At 41.5% G+C, this 21,160-nt stretch overlaps 1 protein-coding gene across 1 annotated transcript; it reads right to left on the reverse strand.

Annotated features, from left to right (window-relative positions):
* Positions 1–6,009: 6,009 nt before the first annotated feature.
* On the reverse strand, positions 6,010–19,626 carry CAVIN2 (caveolae associated protein 2). The gene is made up of 2 exons (XM_070581696.1): positions 18,468–19,626; positions 6,010–8,388 (listed from the first exon to the last, which is right to left on the reverse strand). The coding sequence occupies exons 1-2, from the start codon at positions 18,948–18,950 to the stop codon at positions 7,594–7,596; spliced, it is 1,278 nt and encodes a 425-aa protein (XP_070437797.1). The 5' UTR covers positions 18,951–19,626; the 3' UTR covers positions 6,010–7,593.
* Positions 19,627–21,160: the final 1,534 nt, after the last annotated feature.

Here is a 21,160-nt window from a genome sequence, read left to right on the forward strand (position 1 = left end):
CAGCAATAGAAGACTATTAGTTTTCTGTAATATTTTTAAGAAAATGAACAATTATAGCAGGGAATATTTGGGCACTAGGTTTATGGGCCATTATTTTCCCTGCTTAATTATATTTTAATTAAAGAACCTTAATATTTTTAAAAATCCAACTTTTACTGTAAGGATAACATGCGATCTTTTTAAGTTGGATGTAAAATTACTGTAACTAAAGAAAGTCAAACTTTCTCATTGATTTCCATTGCATATTTTTATATATTCATCCCTGTCTCAGCCTAGAAAAGATACTGTGTAACACTATAAATTAGGAATGTGTTTTCATGAGGGAAAATTCCCTAAAATCAAACAAACAAAACAAAAACCCAAAACAAAACCAATTTGAAAACTTTTGGCAAGATGGTGACTAAACGACAGTTTATTCCAGGGCATGCTGGGACTGCAGGAGGGGGAGCGTGTCTGTCTGCTTTGTTCCTCTCTACCCAGTGAACCCAGTACCTCTCGCAGCTTTTGGCATACAGTATGTGCTCAATGTTTACTTGCTAATTAAAACAAATGAATGTGCTTGCTGTCAATGTTGCATTTTAAAGACTATAGGTTTTCTTCCACTCAGAGTCTCCCTCCCACCGTTTTGTTTTGTACTTCAGAGCAGAGAAATTTCTATTCGTGTGTATTCTTTTTTTTTTTTATGGCTTTATCTCCCCAAACCCCCCTGTACATAGTTGTATATCTTAGTTGCAGGTCCTTCTAGTTGTGGGATGTGGGACTCCGCCTCAATGTGGCCTGACGAGTGGTGCCATGTCGGCGCCCAGGACCCGAACCCTGAGCCGCCACAGCGGAGCGCGCGAACTTAACCACTAGGCCACGGAGCTGGCCCCCGTGAGTATTCTTTAAGTCCACACACCTACCCCGTTCATAGTTGAGCTTCCTGCCATCTCTATCCTGGACATATATGGTGTGTTGCACAGCCAAGCTACGGTATCGCCATTAACTATCGTGAGAGACCGTTTCTCAAATAACAATTTCCTTAAGGCTGAAGATTTGTTTTTCACTCAAATTATTTGTTCCCTCTTGCTTTGCTACTATTAAGTTCCAATTCTTTATGTAGGGGATTCTCAGTATTTTCCTATTCCTCAATAGATAGAGAGTTTCTAGATAGCAAAGACTCTTATTCTTCTGTCTTATCCACAGACACAGCATAGATGCCCAATAAACGTAAATAAAACAAAATGAATACCTTTACTGGGAAAATGTTTCTTGCAGACAAAAACTCTGTGCTTATTGGATAATTTAGGCCTCACTGCTTTTACTTAGTCTTTAAAAAGTCTAGCTACAAGGTAGTTGAGAAGAATCTTTTGGTCTCTGACAGTACAAAGAATGACAGTATTAAAGAAAAAAGAGAGAACTAACGATTGTAGCAAAATTACACTCAACGTACATCGGTCTCCCTTTCTCTGGTTAATTTCAGGGGCAATCTCATAAACAAGGGTATTGCTTTTCTCTACCCATCCTGAAAGGGTGAGCTTCCTTTTAGTATGTAGGGATTTAAAATTATTGACTTCAAGTCCTTAAAAAACTTGATTTTTCAAATAAGGGCACATTCACAAGAACACATTCCCTTTCCCTGTATGTCATTGGGGTTCTGGAGACAAGTAGCATGCAGTGGACCTTGGAGAACTCAGTTAATCCCTCTGCTTCCTTAGAGCTTCAAGAGGTTGCAAGGATAAAGTTTCTTCTTAGCAAAGGACATCTTGCCCCTTGTGCTAAATCTGTATCAGTTTTATTCCCCAGCTCTTGAGTTCTGAAGGCTCAATTTAACATCCCCAAAATTGAGCAGTGTTCTTTCCCTTTAGTACCCCATTACTAACAATAAAGTGTTGAAGAATTGGAGTGTTGGCTGGCAATTTTGCTATGGTATGTGGGAGAGCAGAGTGCAGACTTACTTTTTGTCATCTATAGGACCTACTGACAAGAGTAGATACTTTTCATCGGGAACATACAAATGGAATAGTCACATCCTAGGCTCAGTTTACCAAAAATACCAATCCCTTTGACATCCAAGGGCTCTGTAAGTAACCCCACAGGTAGCTAGCAGGGCTACAAGAAGTGGTGCTTTCCTGTTAGAGAACATATACCCACCTTTCAATGTGATTGGCAACTGTTGCCTCAGTGCGTTAACTATGCAGCATTAACAGCGATCTTTTCACACGTTCTGTAAGCTGCAAGAAAAAATGTCTTACAAGTTCTGGCAAGGGTATTTTTGCATTTTACATTTTCCTAAGAAGGTTTTTGTGCTTTTTCTCAAGGAAAATCCAATCCTGTTACTAGCTTTCTATTCTTGTGTCTGTGCCTCAGGCGAGGGAAGGAGAACCCAAGACCCTTCATCTCTGTAGACCAGGAGGCTTGAGACTGATGATCTGTGCTTAGGCTGTACCCAGGGAGCAGACAGTTATGATCAGCTTGTACAACACTTACAATGATTTGGGTTGTTGCCAAAAAGTACAAGCCAGGAGATTTTCATGTAAAAAGAAATCTGAAGTTTGGCCCTTCTTAAAAGAAGTTGAAGTTTTGGCAACACTGGGCCCGATTTCCTACATGGTAACTGGAGTTGAGTAGTGGCTGCCAGTTTGCCACAATCCAGGATGGCTCCTAGAATGTACCATCCCTTTTTGGTGATTAGAGAAAAGGCACCGCCTTCAGGCAGATGAATTATAGGGTGCCCCATCAGAGAGGACACGCGCACAGGTAATGGCTTTGCCACGATTGCTGCCACCTCCTTGAACCATTTCATGCACGTGAAAACCCTTTAGGCATTTGAGTTTGTGACCACTGCCAAGGCCTTTGAGAAGTCGCTGCCTGCAGCATACATCTTGATGAACAAGGGCTGGCCTGGAGGGTTTTCTTTGGTTGTCTGCCCACAGAAATGGAGATACCAGCATTTGTTTGACCTAGTGCCTGTGTTCCTGAGAAGACACCTGGATGATTTTGCAGGAATTATGTTCAGAGGCCAATCTCCATACCTACAAGTTTCACCCCACTTCCCAAATCTCCACACTCCCCCACCTCCCATGCTGATTTGCCATTTGCTCCTTTTCCCAGCCTGTGTGTCCAGGCAGGATGTAGTGATTTCTCTAACACGACACTGGGTTATGACTCCTTTAACTTAAAGAGTTTGAGGCCGTCTTCTTGTGCCATCTTTGAATAAGCTGCTTCCAGTATCCATCTCTGTTGACAGCTTGCCCTTATTAAACCATGCCCCAAAGTGAACCCTACAGCTACCGACACTGGATGATGCCAAGGACTTAGGAGCCCTGTGGAGCTTTGTGGCCTCAGCAGACCTGAACAATAATCTCTCTGTGGTTCCCCAAGAACCACGAGCTTTTTTCTGATCATTGGTATGACAATTATCAAAATCATTTACGAAGTGCAACTGTATGTGAGATGTTGTATAAGAAGCAATAAAATGAAGTTAATACTATACTGTCTGAGAGCTTATAAAGTGATTCATAACTAAGCACAGCTCAGTGATATAATTCAGAGTCTGTCTTGGCAGTAACCTGGATTTCAGACTGGGGTTGAGCACTGACTTTGACACTCAATAGTTATGTGACCTTGGACAAGTCTTTTAAGTCTGTGACCTTCAAAGGGAAAAACAGTTAAATTATAACATGATGGGTAAGAACTTCGAGTGGTTAAGAACTCTGGAGTTCCCTCCCACCACCATCTTACCTCCGTCTTAGTTGTAGTAAATTAACTTCAAAAATCTCAGGGATAAAAACAGTACTTTCCTAATGGGATTTGTTTGATTAAATGAGATAATTCTTGTGTCTAGCATGGGGTAGGGACACAGTATTCTTGACCATTAGTGCCCAGCTTAGTGTAAAGTAAGCTATCAAAAAGGTTGGTTCCCTTTCCTCCATGCTGTGTCTGACTGCTTTGGGCACTAAGAATTCTAGCAAATGGGAGGGATGAATGGTTGCACTGCTAAGGACTTAGGAGCCCTGTGGAGCTTTGTGGCCTCAGCAGACCTGAATAATCTCTCTGTGGTTCCCCAAGAACCATGAGCTTTTTTCTGATCATTGGTATGACAATTATCAAAATCATTTACGAAGTGCAACTGTATGTGAGATGTTGTATAAGAAGCAATAAAATGAAGTTAATACTATACCGTCTGAGAGCTTATAAAGTGATTACTAAGCACAGCTCAGTGATATAATTCAGAGTAATGAATTGATTTTTCGGTGGAAAGTCTTTAAATGTATGAACAACAAGCTGCTTTGCTGAGGGTGTGGCTTCTTAATTGGGCAATTTGATTAGAGAGTTAAAAATAATTTTAGTGTTTCAAATACTAGGGTAATACAATGGTTAAAACAACAAGAAGAATGTATCTTTAATAATGTCGGTTACTGCCTGTTCCCTTTAGGAATGAGTTCCTGGCTGCAGAAGTCTTTATCTTGACACCCAGATCAGGCAGAATACAAGGTCACAATGCCAAGTTCATCTGAAACTTGTTTTGCAGTGTCAGAGTCTAGGTTTTTAGGAAAAGACTTGTGGTTGCTATGGAACTGTTAATAATGATTGCTGTCTGTACCTCAATTCCTCATACTCCCAATCTCCAATAAAAAAATCACTTAGACTTGGGTTGTCGGGCTATAAACAAACTTTCGAGCAAGAATTAACTGGGCTTGGGCATTAGTGTCTTAATGTAGAAAATGACTTTCATTATGACCTTTACTTACACTAGCGGCTTGGCTATGTAGAAGGAGCTTCCAGTGTCCTAGCAGTGGACTGAAAGGCATGAGGTCCAAACCATGATCTTCTGCATGAGCAATGCTAAAAGCATAAACATTTCGGGCTGTCATCATACAATAAATGTGAAAAATCTTTATTTTGTGCAGAACTGGCCTTAGTGTGGGTCTTTCATTTTCACGTATAAAAAGAAATTCAGCCATATACCAGACTCCTTAGTGGAAAGAGGCAAATATTCCTGGTGAAATATGTCTACATATTTAAAAAGATAAAATCTTGTAAAAGAAGTGACATCTTTGCTATATTTCTGTGAGATTTGTGATCCATGTAATAGATGCTTCTTACTTTTGAATTATATTTCTGAGATACAGATCTCAGTGCTTATTAACGTATAACCAATCTTTGGGGGAAAACTAATCCAGTTCTTGAGCTCCAGGCACATAAAGTTAGGAATGGCTTATTGGATGGGTGGGAAGAAGACACATCTAATTTGGAGACTGGCAGCTTCACCAGTATGCAAATATTTCAACAATAATGCAGAATAAATAGCTTCCATTTCCACAACGGCTGCTCTCTCTAATCCCTACAGAGTGTGTTTTCCAACAATTATCTGGCCTAATTCTGTTTTATTGCTTAGGATTTTAATGCTTCAAATGTGGAACATAGAAGAAATGTGATTGTCAGTGAGATCTAAAAAGATGCCTGAGTTTGGTTTTTCACTGACATGCAGATAGTTTACAGAATGAATGAAATAAGCATTTTTGAAAAGGAAATGTAAACATTACATTAGCTGTGGATCGCCCAATTCCTTGGCTGTAAGAACGGACAGCAACTTTGTTAAGGTTCGGCAGGCATGTTTAGGGACCGGAGTGAAATGAAGTCCTCTACCAAGTGTATGGCACTGCAGAAGACAAAAGTTTATCTGTGTGAATAAACTGAATGTACAATTCAACGCATTCATGTTTGCAGGGCAATTTAAGGTATTATAAGGTCTGGTAGCCAACAATATAAATGCAGATGGAACTATCAAATTCATCCAGCTGCGGCAATAAATTCAGATGCTCTCCAGTGCTGGCAAGGTGACGTCAAGAAAGTTAAACTTGAAGAATGAGGTTTGGATTTTTAAATGAGACCAGGGAAAAAAGAAAGCAGAGTTAATAGGGGAAATCAAGACTGAAACAATCAACATTTCAGCTACATTTGGAGGCTGGTTTGAAAATCAATTCTTTCTGCTTGTTCTCAAATTGCTCTGCCAAAAAACTGACATTGTTATATACTTTTTTATTTTTTGGTTTATTTAGTCTTCTTTAACACAGCCATTGTTAGTTCGACAATCTAATATTCGGGGTACATTATCACAAAATAAGGACATAGCTGTAGAGGTTACGCCATCAATACATTTGTTAATTCTATCCCTTTTACCAGACAAGGCCTAGTTTGTGACTACTGTCTTAGACTACCTCTATTTGTAAGGTTGCTTACAGTGAGTGCTACATACTGAAGGTTGGGAATTAGCTCCCTGGTATAACTGTCCTTAAACTATAATTTAATAGTTTTCTCAAAACATTAGCATTCTGTAATTTAAAGTAGATAAAACAAAATTTTAGTAGAATGTTAGTAAAAATTACCCTATCTAAATAAATGTGTACTTTTACATAAACACTAGCATGCTTTAAGAACATATTCATATTCCGTGAAATTAATAGATAAATAAAATATGACCTGGAATAAAATTACCATTACGTACAAAAAGGGAAAAACAGAATCCTTCCCAAACCTGTTGATTTTTAACATCTTATAACCTACATTACATCATTTGGAGTGTAAGCATTAATTCAAATTTGGAAACCATTACATTAAAGAATAGTATAATCCAACTTTCTACAAAAGCCAGTATGTATTAACTAATTTTGAAGATTTATGTTCATTCCAATATTAAAGAGACAACATCCTTTTGAACTTCCTTAGAGAAATATTTTTCATCTCTTTTATTTATTAAGAAAAAACGCAGCTTTAACATAGTAAAATGTTTTTATATCATTTGAAAATATTAGAAAATAAAAATATTATGAAGCTATAACATATTATTCCCGGATATATGAACTTTAGTATTGTTAGACTTGAACCACTATTGTAAATATTTTACTTCTAAGCACATACTTTTTCCTCTGTCTTCACTCTCTTTGGCATTCTTTGTTTCTCTTATTCTCCAACTTCTCCCTCTTAATTCTCTTTTTCTAATAGTCCAAACTTTTCTACATATCTTACTTCATTAGCTGAATAGTATCGTCTTTCAATTTTTCCTTCATTTTCAAAGAAACAATGGTTTCTGTTAAGTGAATATCCAACTAAACTTTATCTTCTACCTTTTAAAAAAAGTGTTTTCTTAAAATATAAAGTAGTTATGTCTTTAGCTTAAATACATATGTATGTTATATATCACACACTTGAAGAAGACTAATTAGATTCTCAGAGTTCTGTGGAAATTCAATATATTACTGGTACGCTATTCAGCAAGCCTATGGAATGATAAAAAATGAATCATATTTCTTGACTAGTATCTTAAGTAGCCTCTGGTTTTTCTTATTAAGTCAAATCGACCAGTGTTTCTCAACTGCTCTATTTCTTCTTCCGGGCAATCTTGGAGAAATTCTACAGAAAAAGACCTAAGGACAAATTAGCAATGGCGCCCCTGGCAGGTTGCCTTCATCGTAGATCGTGGTCACGAGCGTGCAGCTCTCGGTAGTGATCCGTCACCTCCTGGGCAACAGCACCGAGCGAGCGGGCCTCCGTTTCTCGGGCCGGCTGCCCACCTGCCGGAAGCCCATGTGGGCGCGGCAGGCTGGGCGCTCAGGCCGTCTGGTCCACCTGCAGCACAGCCGGCTGCACCCGCTCCTCATCCGACTGCTCTGCCTCCTCGGAGGCTAGCACGTAGCCTCCCTCATAGCGCACCTTCTGTGCCTGTTCCAAGGCCACCGACTCTTCTTCTTCGTCTTCCACAATAGTCAAGTCGACGTTGCTGTCCAGGGGCGTGTTACTCCCTCTCGAGGCCGCCCTCGCAGCATCCCCCTCGGCACTCTGCCCTTCCACCAGGGCACCGTTGAGGGACGCCTCTGAAGCACCCTCCGCAAACGAGCTCTCCTCGTGGTCATTTAGCATCTGGTCACTGCTACGCAACTCTTCTGACTTGGTCTCATTTTCTGCTGGGCTTTCTCCCTCTCGGACTTTCTTTCGACCGAAAGTGAGGGGAGACACCTTGAAGGGGGAGCTTTTCCCTGAGGATACTTTCTGGTGATTGGAAGTGAGAGATTTCTTAATCTTCTCTCTCCTCTCTGCAGATACGATCTTTGTCCCCAGCTGGTTCATCTTTTTCTCGATGTTCTGGCGAGAAAATGCCTTCTTGAGGCTATCCACTTTCCGGAGGCTGGATCTTTTTATTTTCTCTGCCCTGCTTTCTTCCATTTTTTCCTCTGTGCTGTCTTCCAGGGCCTCCTCATCGTGGGGCAATTCATCCTCCGATGAGAGGTCCACCGTGTGCAAGGTTTCCTCCAGGGACTTGTTTTCATCAGCAGGCTCCTCCTTCGCTTCCGCTGAGCTGGAAACTGGCTCTTTCATAAACACGCTGGCAGGGATCTCATTTGCTTCCTGAAAAGACGGACAATGTAGATTTCGTGTTAATAACACATTTCACAAATAGTCTTGCACTGCTGTAATTTGGGTGTGTGTGTTTTTGGCATGATAGAAACCAAATGTTTGTCTCTTCAGTTTTCTAGAATGTGAAGAGTTAATGCTAAACTGGTCAAGTCATTCCCCCTAGGCTGGATAAAGCAAGGGCTGCCTATTGGGAATATTATGAGGGCATCTGGCAAGGGCTCTATCAGTGACAGGAAGGGGGGGAAGTGGGCTGTGGTTCAGATAAACCAGGAAGCTGCCTAGATAAAGGAGCTAAAGTAAGTTACTGTGAACCCACAGGCCCTCTCTCTCCTTCCCTCCAGCTCGGTTCCTGCCAAAATCCCACTGCAAGAGAGCCTGGTGGTCAAGTTGGAAGATAAAAGGTGGGGGCAGGGGAGAGAACTGGGAAGTCCTCAAGTGTCAGACACCAGGCAAAGCCCTGATCAGGTTCCCTCCCCAACTAGAAGTCAGAAGTAAAAGTGTGGTCAACCTTGGTATCTGGTCAAAAGTGCACAATAATTTTACTGACATAGTAATTTTAGAGTAAGAGAAGCAAGGGCCAGCCTTACTGGGGACCCAATCACAAAGCCTTGTGGTTTAGTATATCCTTTGTGGGCATTAATAAGGGGAGGTGGTACTATAGCCACTTTTAGAGTAGTTAGGGGGAATAATGCTGCCAGGCATAGTTTATGTAGCCCCTATACTTAATCAGGGCTTCCTTGGGCAAGAATACTTCACCCCAACCTGGACCTAAGAGTGAGGGGAGAAGCTCAGGAACCTGCCCCTCCCCCTCACTATTCCCAGCACACCTCTGCCTCCAGCTTCTAGGCACAAGGCAAGGATCTGCTCCTCGCCACGTCTCAGGACGCACACTCTGAGAACTTGCCTCCCGAGTGGAAGGAGACGGTTCTCCAGGATTGCTAAGCCGGAAGATCTGAATTCAGACAGACTTGCGTCATGCAACAGAGGGATCCCTTTGATTTTTATACTTTTCTTTGAATATTGGAAAATGAGAGCCAGCCAGGAAGGTGCCTTCACATTTTCATTGAAGGAAATGGCCCAGTAGAAAGAATGTGTGACAGGAGGCCGGAGTCTCCGTCCTGGCTGTACTGCTAAGTGGCTGTATGGCTTTCAGCAAATAACTTAATCTCCTTGGGTCTCAGTTTCTTCCAAATATGAACAAGAGGATTTGACCTAGATTAACAGCTTTCAAGCTCCACTCCCAGGGGCGCTAGGGTGCTGCAAGAACGCTGAGGTGGGCCAGGTTCCAGAGCCCACTGCCACCCAGGCTTCAGCCGGAGCCTCAATGTCACCTGATTACACTGTGGACAGCCCAGTGAACTTCCAGTTTGAAAAATAACTGGATTTAGTGAATATAAAAGTCTATCTGGGATCTAAATTTTATGCAAAGTTCATGTTAATGGGAAGAACTTCTCTTCTCGTTTTGCAATTTTGATTAACTAAAAGTCAATAAAATTGAGGTTATGATCAAAAACATACTCTCAAAGTGTGCCTGCATATATCTACTACAAAGACAAAATCGACCATTTTGATATGGAGAAACTTAAAAATCCCTCTCCTTGCTAAGCACCGAATGAAAAGATACAGCTGTGTCTCCCCATCACACACATGTACTCACACCAGAGTCCTTTCCATAAATTGGTTAGAAACAAAGGATAAAGTCTTGGGTAGTGGTAAAAAGCAGAACATCTGGTTAAATAGAATCCTTGGTGGAGTGAAGAAATCATAGATTCTGTTTCCCAAAGCTCTCTTTGTACCCTCCCATTTAGAATGTCAAAGAAAGTGTCAGGAACATAGGGTAGAAGACAAAGGAAAAAATTGAAAGGAGTATGGGATTCCCACAGTCATTTATGACATGGACTCTTACCAAGAGCAACTTTCCTGTGTTTCAAGGTTCAACTTGCCTTCATTTCCTTGGCCTGTGGTCCCCCTAGGGTCTGGACTTTTATCTCTTGTTCACTGCTACGTCCCAGTGGCTAGCATGGTTCCTGGCAGTTCAACAGCTGTTTGTTAAATGAATGCATGTTGGGTAAGATGGCTTTCCAAGACAGCCCTGAGGTGGCTGGGGTGGAGACTGCCCCTCCATTGGGCAGGCCTGAGGGCTACAAAAGAATGGGTTTAACTCTGTGTCTAGAAGGAAGTTTGCTGACTGCTGCTGCCACTGGGAAATGAGAAGATCCTAAGGCCTAAGATGCACATTTTAAAGAAAGGATTTGATTCTCAGTGGATGAGTATTACTGAAAGAGGGGCAGACAGCAGAAATAGCTAGGGCTCTGATGCTTAGTCCAGAAAGAAAATTACTTCTGTGGTTTGATGAGAGGGTTGGGAAGATTTGGCAGGAGTTGCCTACAGAAAAGGAAGAAACCAAGAGCTCAGTGAAATGTTATTAAAAGTCCTCAGTGAAGAAGGCATACATTCAGGCGGAGGAGTGTAAACATAAGCCTTGGTTACTAGAGAAGAGGTTTCGTATAGTATAATCCCTCAGGGTAATCAAAGAATTACCCTGATAACTCCCCTTTCTTCAACCTTGACAAAAAGTAGACATATTAATTGTACTTGTAAAAGAATTAAACTAATGCTATTGCATTTTTTTCTTAAATGAAAATTTTATTATTAAAAAAAGCATAGTTACTACCGAGTCTTAGACTCTTGTGTCTCCCGTCATGTGTCCTTGACAGGTTGAGGAAAGTGCATTCTCAGGTGAGTCAGAAGTGATCGGTGGTAGATACACACTACATGTAGGAGCTCAGTCAAGGGAAGGTGGGAAACCCAAGTAAACTCTTGTACAAAGCCACGGAAATTTACACAAGAGTTCTTTGATGCCAACTATGAAAATAAACCCAGTGGGAAGAGACATAATCCAGAATGAGTTGGATGTGTCTTTATGCAACTGGAAACAAGTAAGATGTGTCTTCTTGGCTAACTGCTATGCTTCTGCTGTCATTTTAATTACTCCAGCAATATTTTGTGTTCTGTCTACTGGACAGTGTTTATTTTGTGGCTTCTTATGGCATCCACTCTGGAGGTAAGCCCTTTCCTTTCACACAGAAATTTGTGAATGTTCAAGCACATGTCGGTCTTACTTTCCATAACGATTGTTTAGAAGCAGAAAATACCGACACTTTTCAAAATCTCTATTCTTTAGTAAAAGATATGCCTGGTATTTGACTGTGAAGTAACGGTTATGATGGTGAAAATTCAACTTGAGTTTCAGACAGTGGATCCTCCGTAACTGCACTGTCTCCCAGGGGCCCAGTCTTACCCGCACACGTGTCCTTGCTCAGTCCTCTCACACACACCTCACAGAAATGCCTGATATTTCACCTGTCTACTGGTGAGGGGACACTTCTGCCTTCAGCCTTCTTTCGCAATGTTTTAATCGGCTTTCTCTTACAGATTCCAAGATTGATGGCTCTTTCAAGGGGGAAGAGGCTCTAATGTACGTCCTCAATTCTGTCACCTCCTTAGCTCTGCTGGTTCCCCATATATCTGCTTAGGAGCATGATTCCGTAACACGGCATTAAGAATCCCTTGTGAGTAGCCTTGCTTCCGTGGGTAGTTCTGCACGACAGGGGCCCCCAGCAGCAGCTGACTGTTTGCCCTACAGATTTGTTTTCAAAAAGGTACTCAGCCTCCACTGACGGCAGCTGCTCTTGGTTCTGACCTTTCACAAGGACCCTTAGGAATTTTTCAAAGGAAGGGAGAATTAAACAGCACACTTCAAACATATATGAATGATATGTTTGCAGCGTAAAAGAAAAAGAATGGAAAGAACTCTTGAGAAGTGGCATTTTTCCTTGCACTTTAGCTTATTTGCTGTTTATATGGATTCTTGTGAACTAATAGTCCCAGGCGTGCATGTAGATATCAACACAGAGAAACTTGCCAACATGCTGGGGACTTCTTGGGCTGGAGCCCACGGAAGCAAATTTCCTTTGCACATATATAGATGTGCACACTTTAAAAGAGGAGACCCTATGACTAACGTTAGAAAAGGAAGCCTACAGTAAGTCATTTAAAAGCTTGAATGAGGAGAGAGAAGCCAGCAGTTTGCTCTCCTGTCACCAATTTACCATCCCCATTGTTAGAAGAAAATAACAAAGGCCATCATATTCCCACAGGGATGTGGTGGCATCCTGGAGGGGTATGAGGACCATAAATTTGCGTCCATGAAATGTTTTATCCAATAATTTCTAAATACTAGTTATTAAAATGGAACTGTGCCCACCTGACATTCTGATTTACAGGTCTCTTTTACACATTGATGGTTTTTTCCGATCTGTGTTTCTGAGGTATAGATTGCCAAGTGGATAAAGCCATTGATTAGAACTACACCCTAAGGCAGTTGTCGGTGGAATCAGCAAGTCATAAGAATAAAATGCATTAGTTATAATCCCTGAGCAGTCCTTCACATTCTGCAGAATTTAAAAGTTTCATTATTTTTCAGTGTTATCAAGGGTTCAATTCTTTTTTAAGATCACACTGGTTAGGTGTTCTTTGTTACACACAAAAAACCCCAAAACAAACAAAACAAAAAAGAAATCACACTGAATTATTTAAAAGCTGATGAAGAAAAACCCAGGAAACATGAACTTTGCCATAGTGGGATTATAGTGTTTGTTTTTCCTCATTTCAGAATTCAGCTCTATAATTTCCATTATTAATAAAATGCATTGCTATTCATTTTGTTTCTGTCACTTTGTTTCTCAGGGCCTCTGCTTCTTTGATATAAAATGAGGTTAAACTAAATGATTACGAAGGTGCTTTCCAGCTCTAAAAAATTTGATTCTGTGATATTAACCTAAATCCCATGAAAAATAATTAGCAAATTGTAGAAGCAATCTCCTAGTGTCCTGATGTCAAACATGTTTTGTTTCATGCAAGAATCAAAACTGTAGGACCTGAGCTGTGCTGGAGAACATTTTTCATGCATTCCATTCAAACAGATATAGATTAGAAAACACAGAAGGGGCAACATTGACTTAGATGGGCTGCATTTGAGAAAGCGTGTAGTTTTTTAATGTATGAGGGAAAGTAATGATTCTTTTGAAGAAATACCAATAACAATCAGTTATTCCTTCAGAGTGCCTGAGGCAGTGCTGCCATTCAGTAAGTGAAAATAATAACAGTAAGAACTAGTATTTTGTTTATCTCATAAACTAAAAGGGCACTGGATAAGTAGCACACCAAAACCAATATCCCATTATGGGCAAGTTAGTCAATGTGATAAAATTATCGTGAGTTGTCATATAAAGGTGTCTTTATTATCTCCATCCCCATTTCTTCTAAGTCTGTACTAATTTAGCAGTTTTCAGGGCTGTGGCTTTGGATAGACAAAGTACAGCCTTTTAAAAAAAATTCAATTTTAAAATAGTCTGAAAATGTTACACTTTTTGCGCCTTTCTAAAATTCTGATCTCATCGAAGGAACCCAAATGATGAATATTTGAGCACACTTATAGGCTTGATTCTCCACAAATGTATCCACAGTAAATATCTAACATCTACTCTTTTCACCCAATTTCACAATTTTCTGTGGATGAAAGTGTAAGCTGTCTGTGAGTACTCTCCTTTTGTTCCCGGGATTTGAAATCATTCCCAAACTGCTTTTTCAAATAGTCGTTACTAGAACTTTAAGAGGATAGAAGTGGGCATCCCCCCTCAGGGCCAGTTACCTGTGAAATTCAAATCTCTTCAATCAAGGGAGAAAATTTCCTCTTAACTGTAAATTCACTGATTTTCTGTACAAATTCTATTTTTGGTATAAAATAGCCATATTACAGGCAAAGAATTTGTCTTATTAGTCGTTAGCGTTTGCTTTTTGATCAGCAACCCTCCGAGTCTTATTTCATCTATGCTGAGTCCCGTCAGAGTATTTTGAATTCAAACATAGATCTTAGGCTATTATCAAAAAAAATGTGAAAAAGAAAGCTGTAAGGTTAACAAGGATTTTATGACTTATTTTATTGCTCAAAGGGAGCTGACTTTCCTCCAGTTTTAGATGCTACTAGTTATAATTTGAAGTAATCACTAAGGCATGAGAGGCTTCACAGCTCCAACAATGTTGTAAGTTCAGCACAGATTTAAGTAAATAAACGACATGTTTTGAATAGGACAAAGCCTGGAATTTTAGAAAATGCTAACGTGTGAGGCAACCAACCAATCAACCAAACAAGAGGCACCTGCAGATTTGAGACCACAACAGGACTTTTCAAACCGGAAATGTAATCTTTGAAACACAACAGTACGAAATACGTTCAAGTCAGGGGACAGACTTTCTCTCCTCACTTTCTTCTTATATTTTCACATTAATTTTTTTGTCTTAAACTAGAAAACCAATGGATTTAGTAAGGGAAAGTCTAGCATAGGGTTCATGCGGACTGAAATGACAAATTACTTAAAGACAAAAAGCTAAGGTGCCTGATACATTATCTGCCCTCCTCATTCTCGGCAGGTCTAGGAAACATCCAACCTCTGCCACGCTGTGAAGACTGCACTGCTACTAGAAGGGTCTATTTAGGGTGGGCCCTTTGGGCAGGCGCCTTTGCTTTCATGGAGCGGTGGTGACATAAAACTAATTTCAACATGGTAGTTGTCGGGCAATGTATGGCAGGGAGTGGGGGAGTGGGAGTGTGGCAGAGTGTGTGTTTGTGTGTGTGTATTTAGCTTTTAATAAATCCCAACTAAAATAGCATAAGCAAAGCTGTTTTAAGATCCTGGGTACGGTGGGGTCAGCTTTTACTCAAGAGCCCTATTTCTAACAAGCAAAAGTCCAGCTTCCTTTCCATGCAAATGCATTTCAGATCCACCCAGGAAGAGCTTCTAGTCCTTGAGTTCTGACACCATGCTAGTCACCAGCCATTTTAAATACGTTATTCCATTTATTCCTCACCCTATGAGAGAGATATGAGGGAGGCAGCATTAACGTTTAAGAGTACACACTTTGGAATCAATGTAAGTTCATATCCCAGCTTCACCGCTTGCTTAGTAAATAGCTTTAGATGAGATATAAACATCTGTGAAGCTCAGCATCCTCATCTGTAAATTAGGGATGTAGAGAGCAGAATTTGCCACCCCGAAATGTGTCTCTTTGGCTTGAGGATTATTTTGGGTTGATTATTTTTAAGAACCAAAGACTCAAGGAGAAACTTTGACCTTCGCCCAAACTGTCTAAAAGAATTTAAGACAGAAGGCCTGTTTCAGGAGGAGCGATCACCATAGATAACTCTAGTACAATATGAACTAGGTGTGGTGGACAGGGAGGAGACCCCTTTGATCAAAGTTCTCTCTGGGTCCCATTGTGTCTAGATATTTGGTTACCAAACATTAACTCTCTTCATCTCCCTGTAAACTGTCTTCTTTCCCTTTGGAGCCCTACACCTCTATGTCCTTTCCCTTAGTCCAGAAGGATATCTATACCTCATTTGCCTGACTGTCCTGGAATTTTTCATGCTTATGTGAATTTCCCATGCAGATGTATTAAATTTAATTTTCTCCTGTTAACCTGCCTTGTGTCTTTTTAATTATTCGACCAGCCATAAGAACCAAGAGGGGAAGGGGGGGAATTCCTCACCCCCTACAGGGGCAAATGAGATAATGCATAGAAAGATGCTTAGCAGAGTATGTGGACTTATTAACAAGTCAAAATTTTTTTCTCTTATTAATATTCTCAGTGAATAGGTGAGGAAACAGAAGCTTGGAGAAGCTAAAAAATGTGCACAAGATTACACAGTTGGCAAGTGGTGAAACTAGGATTTGAACCACTGTCTATATGACACAATTTATCTTCTCAACCCCTATATTGGACCATTCTCTACCACAAGTTATTATTTCATCCATTGGCCTAATTACTACCCTAGAAACCTTTACTTTAAGAAAGATCAAGAGAAAGAGCAACCTTTCAACAGAGGGACTGCCCTTGTATTTGTTTTTTCAAAATGATCATCTAGAATGCCTTGAGAGTTGAGATTTCTAACATCACTTAGGTTAATAAAGAATCTTACACGGCTTAAGAAAGGTCCAGTTCCCTGCCTCTAGTTCCTTGCCTCCTAAATGGCTGTTCAAAAAAAGTGTCCCTGGGGGCTGTTTGCTAAGAGGGCCAAACTGGAGCCTGAACACATTGCTTTGGACTCTCTTAGCTCCCACCTTGGTCTTGAGCACCCATTTCAGCTTTTACTCACTTTATGGAGAATTCCTACCATTTCTGGCTGCAATTTCACACCCGTCAATCCAATGTGACAAACCAGGAGACCATGGCAGGGTTGCAACAGCAGCATGTGTCTTTCAGTTTCCCAACGGTTGTTTTTTTAAATGTCAGCTTTACGGTTCTCTTGAATTTTTAGTCACGTATCTTCTCCATCCCTCCCCCAGCATCTACAGAACATCCCTGGCAAAACAAAACAAACCCGATCCGGACAAATTGTGATTTCCTTTACTAGATAAATATTTCTTTTTTTCCTCCTTAATGGAGGGATAGGACAAGAGATAATCTCCCTGATTCATTCTGGAAGAAGGGAAATTTCCTTTGATGACTCAGATTTAAACAGGTCTGTACATGTTTGGTTTTGTTTGGAGATCAGTATTTAATTTAGAAATGCCTTGAGAGCTGAGATTTCTAATATCTTTTAGGCTAATAAAGTAAGGATCTTACATGGCTTAAGAAAGGCCCAGCTACGCATCTCTTTTCAGCTCATCTGGTGCATGAAAAGCTATTCTATTTGCATTAAAAGCCAAAATATTTCCGGGCTGCCAAAGCCTGCAAGGTATAGGAGGACATCAGCTGCCTGAAGCTTTTCAACATCAAGTGCAATTTGGGGAGAACAGAAAAGCAGCGAGATGAGTCTTTCCTTTTATGGGGGAAGGAGGCTTAGGTTCTGACTTGGCAGAGCAGATTCATTTAGAAAAAGAAGGATCCCTCCGTTTAAATTCCAATTTCTAAATCTCTCTTGGGAGATGAAGGCTCTCTTGTGTGCCTTTCACAATCAAACAGTTGGTTATAGCCTCTCCCCTCCATGGCTTTGAAATCTCTCCTATTCAGATGGTCACAACAAGGCAGCCCTGGGGCAGGGATGGCAATTGCTTCCTGGGCTCTGTGCTGGCTGGGTTCCACCGGGCGGAAGGGCTTCCAGCATTAGGCAGGGCTGCCCACCACTTGGCGGGAACAACAGCCCCACGCAATCCCCCTGTCCCCAAATAGCCTTTGGTGACATTAATTGCATCATTGATACATTAAAAAAATTAAGTGGCCTTTTCATTCTAAGGCAACCGTTCAAGGAGCAAATACTCAAGGCTAGCCTTTGTAACTACAACTGATAACACTGCTTTCATTTTACTTTACAGTTGAAGTCTCTCTGAGCAATGAGAAATATATCTAGTGTGTTAGTAAAGAGTTACGCTCTGTATTTTTAGTGCATCATTTGCTAGAAAAGAACTCAACAAGATTGCTTTGGCCAGAAGAGTCTTAAGAGGAAGAGGCTAGTTCAGCTCTAATGGAATCAGTCTTCAAGACTTGGTTAGTCCCCACATCGTTGGTAGCCTTTGGCAAAGGGGTGCTTTAAACAGTTATGAGCCTGACTTCTTAATTTAAAAAAAAAACACTCACATGATTACCTCATTTCCACAAAGAATTAAGAAACCGCCACTGAGTTAATTTGCCCTGTCCAGCTAACAGCTGCAGCCGGAGTCCCACGTTCATAATGCAAAGAGACAAATGAATTTGACTAGGGTGCACGCACCTGCTGACCTTCCCAGTCTGTGTGCAGTGCACTCGGGTGCTTCCTGACAGATGATCCCGGCCTACTCACCCCTGGGGCATCTGCCTTGGGTTTAGGCTGCTGAGACCTGGGCAATGCCCACCCCTGGGTGCAGATTTCATTCACGTTCGCCTGCTGAAGGCAGACAGGGACAATGCTTTGTGTGTGTGATCCCTGACAGGCAGGACAGATGTACAAATTGCTGCGAGAGCCAGGCCGACTGAGATCATGAATGTTGAGGAGTCCCAGCCGGGTCGGAGGAGGAGCAGGGAGCACTCACCTGGAAGATGAGCACTTTGAAATGGTTGCGTCTGAGGAGCTGGGCATGGTTGTTCTCCAGCCGCTTCACCTGCGCGCACTGCCTCTCCATGCGTTCCTTGACAGCGCGTGTGTGAGCGCTGACCTTGCGGGACTTCTCCAGCAGCTTGCTCACCGTGTTGCTGGTGGAGGCCTGGTACTTGGAGAGCTTGGTGAGGTCGTTCTGGATGCCCTTCACGGAGCCCTCGAGGCTGATCTGCCGCTGCTCCATCTTGTGCTGGTTTTCCTGCACGGCATCCAGCATGTTCACCAACTTTTCCAGGAGCGTGAGCACAGTCACGGCGTTCACCTGCGAGTTGTCCCGGAGGGCCTCCTCCGTGCTCCCCAAGTTCAGGCTGGGGCTCGGCGTGGAGGAGGGTACCGGGCTGGAGCTGGCTGGCTTCTCCTGCCGCGGGTCAGAAGCCCGCAGCTGGAACTTTTCAGCTTGAGTAGCGTCCTCCCCCATGGCTGGACAGGTGGGAACGCTCTCCTTGCTCCGGCGGGAAGGGCTGTGGAGAGGGGCACACAGCGAGGCCCCCGGGTTTGATCTCAGAGTACCGCTCTCTAGGACTGGCAGAGGTTCAGACAAGCAACAACTGGCTACACTGATCAGGGGAACTGCATTCCAGCTGCTCTTAAAAGTCCTACTCCACCCAGTGGGAGGCGAAGGTTACAGAACTGAGGCGCTCTCAGGGTTCAGGAGCATGCACACACTTCCTCACGGCATTCTCCTCGACACAGGGCACTTTCCGGCAGGTTTAGCTTTCCTTTCCTACTCCTCTTCCCTTAAAAAAGTACGTTCAATGCCATATTTCAATCATGACTTCATCTAGAGGCGGAGAAAAACATGCTAATTTGGCCCAGCTCCACAGCCTCCAATTGGCTAAAGCCTGTAAACTTTTCTCTGGCTGCTATGCTACAGATGTAACAGAGCGCCTGTTTTTTTTCCTGGATACGAGTTATTGTAACGGAAAGTATTGTTTGTATTTGCCCTCCAGCTGACTGATGGGCTGCAGAACTGCTGGCCGGTGTCCTACTGGGAGGGGCCAAATTTAAAGGGTCCTTGCAGCCAAGCTTGTATTGTTAGTTTTTAATTTCCAGAGGACTGGAAGTACCCTTGATGATGACAAGGAATACCTCCCAGTTCTTGCAACTGAGGATACAAGATAAGTTGAAAGAGACAACTTCAAGGATGTTAAAACGTGTAATACTGTTATGGACTATTATGTAATAGATGGAAAATTTTTGAATGATCGCTTTTTTTTTTAAACGTAGAGTTTCTTTTGAGGAGTAAAATTGAAAGAGGAAAAACCAAAAAAATAAAGCATGGTCACTTTAAGAACTTACCATGCTGACTTGTTTTGACTAATTTTGAATCTGTGCTGAGAGTTTCTCAAATGCCCATCTCTTTAGGGCGTTTATGGACATGTGTCCAGAAGCGTGACCCTCGGGCAGGTTGAGCTGGAGTTTCTGAAGTGCTTCTAATGTGTGACATTTCCAAATTCCTGTTCAGTGAAGTGGCACACCTGTTCTAAAACCTGGCCGTCCTCAGCCGAGCCCTTGGGACGCGGGGCTTATTTCCTAAAACGACTTTACATGCTTGAATTGGTTTTAAATGTATCCAGCCTTTGAAGGTGCTTTCAGCAGGAAATTTGTGATAGGCCTTCTCTGAACAGTTTTGAGAACAAATGTCAGCTCATATTGGGCTGGGATTGATAATGGAAAAGTGCCATTCTCCAATGGCAAAAGCTGCATGAAACGCAATCAATCAGCAGGTCGTTTGTTGTCACGTTTATTGAACTCGTGAGTCTCCACTATCTGCCTAGTTCTATGCCTGATGAACTATCCAGAGGATACTAATAAAGCCTGATAAGATGCTACCCTCAGCGAGCGTATCTGCTAGTTAGGGGGATCAATTAAAGATATTTACAGAGGCCCCCAATTTCCTCCGAAAATTGGTACCCCCAAACCTACTTAAAGTGAGTCCTTTAAAAATAGGGACAAAAAAATTAAAAAGATTAAGTTGGGACTTTATCTGAAAATATAAGAGAATTAGTAAAATTAATTTCCCTTACATCTAACAAAATTTAGTTGGTCAATGATGTGTTAAATTTTAGAACAAAGGTTGAATCAAGTGTTGATCTTGAGAAGCATAATTTTCTAACAAAATTATATGGTATCGTGATACAATATCCTTTTACATTTGACTTCTGTGGGCAAATCATAAAGAGGGTCATTATTGCAAAAATATTTGGGGGCTTCATCAACTTTCCAAGAGCCTCTCTTAAATTTTGACATTCTAATCATTCCCTTTTGAAGCACTTGTGCCGTCATCTGTGTGAATTTTTTCTTCTTCAAATGTTAACTATTCCAGCTGCAGATTCTCATTTGTCAGAGGAGTTGCCCATGATTCAAGGGCTTCTCTAACATTACCTTCATCAACTTCATGATTTCTCACATATTTTGAAAGATTTGCAATTTCATGTTATAATCACTTTGCCCTGATTTTGCATTGATTTGCGCTGACTTTGCATGGCATTGTTGGATATTCTATAATCAGTTAGATGAATAGAGGCATTGAAGGCATGGGGGTGAGGTGGGAAAAGGAGAGAGGCTAGTTGTTAAACAGGAGGAAAGGTTTGCGCCTGCGCTTATTTATTTTTAAAAATTAATTTT

The sequence above is a fragment of the Equus przewalskii genome, chromosome 17, assembly GCF_037783145.1.
Source record: "Equus przewalskii isolate Varuska chromosome 17, EquPr2, whole genome shotgun sequence".
Taxonomy (NCBI): domain Eukaryota; kingdom Metazoa; phylum Chordata; class Mammalia; order Perissodactyla; family Equidae; genus Equus; species Equus przewalskii.

Coding starts and splice junctions, on each gene's coding strand:
- CAVIN2 (XM_070581696.1), bottom strand. CDS start 18,950: ATGGGGGAGGACGCTACTCAAGCTGAAAAGTTCCAGCTGCGGGCTTCT. Junction 8,389..18,467: donor TCAAAGTGCTCATCTTCCAG/GTGAGTGCTCCC, acceptor CCGTCTTTTCAG/GAAGCAAATGAGATCCCTGC.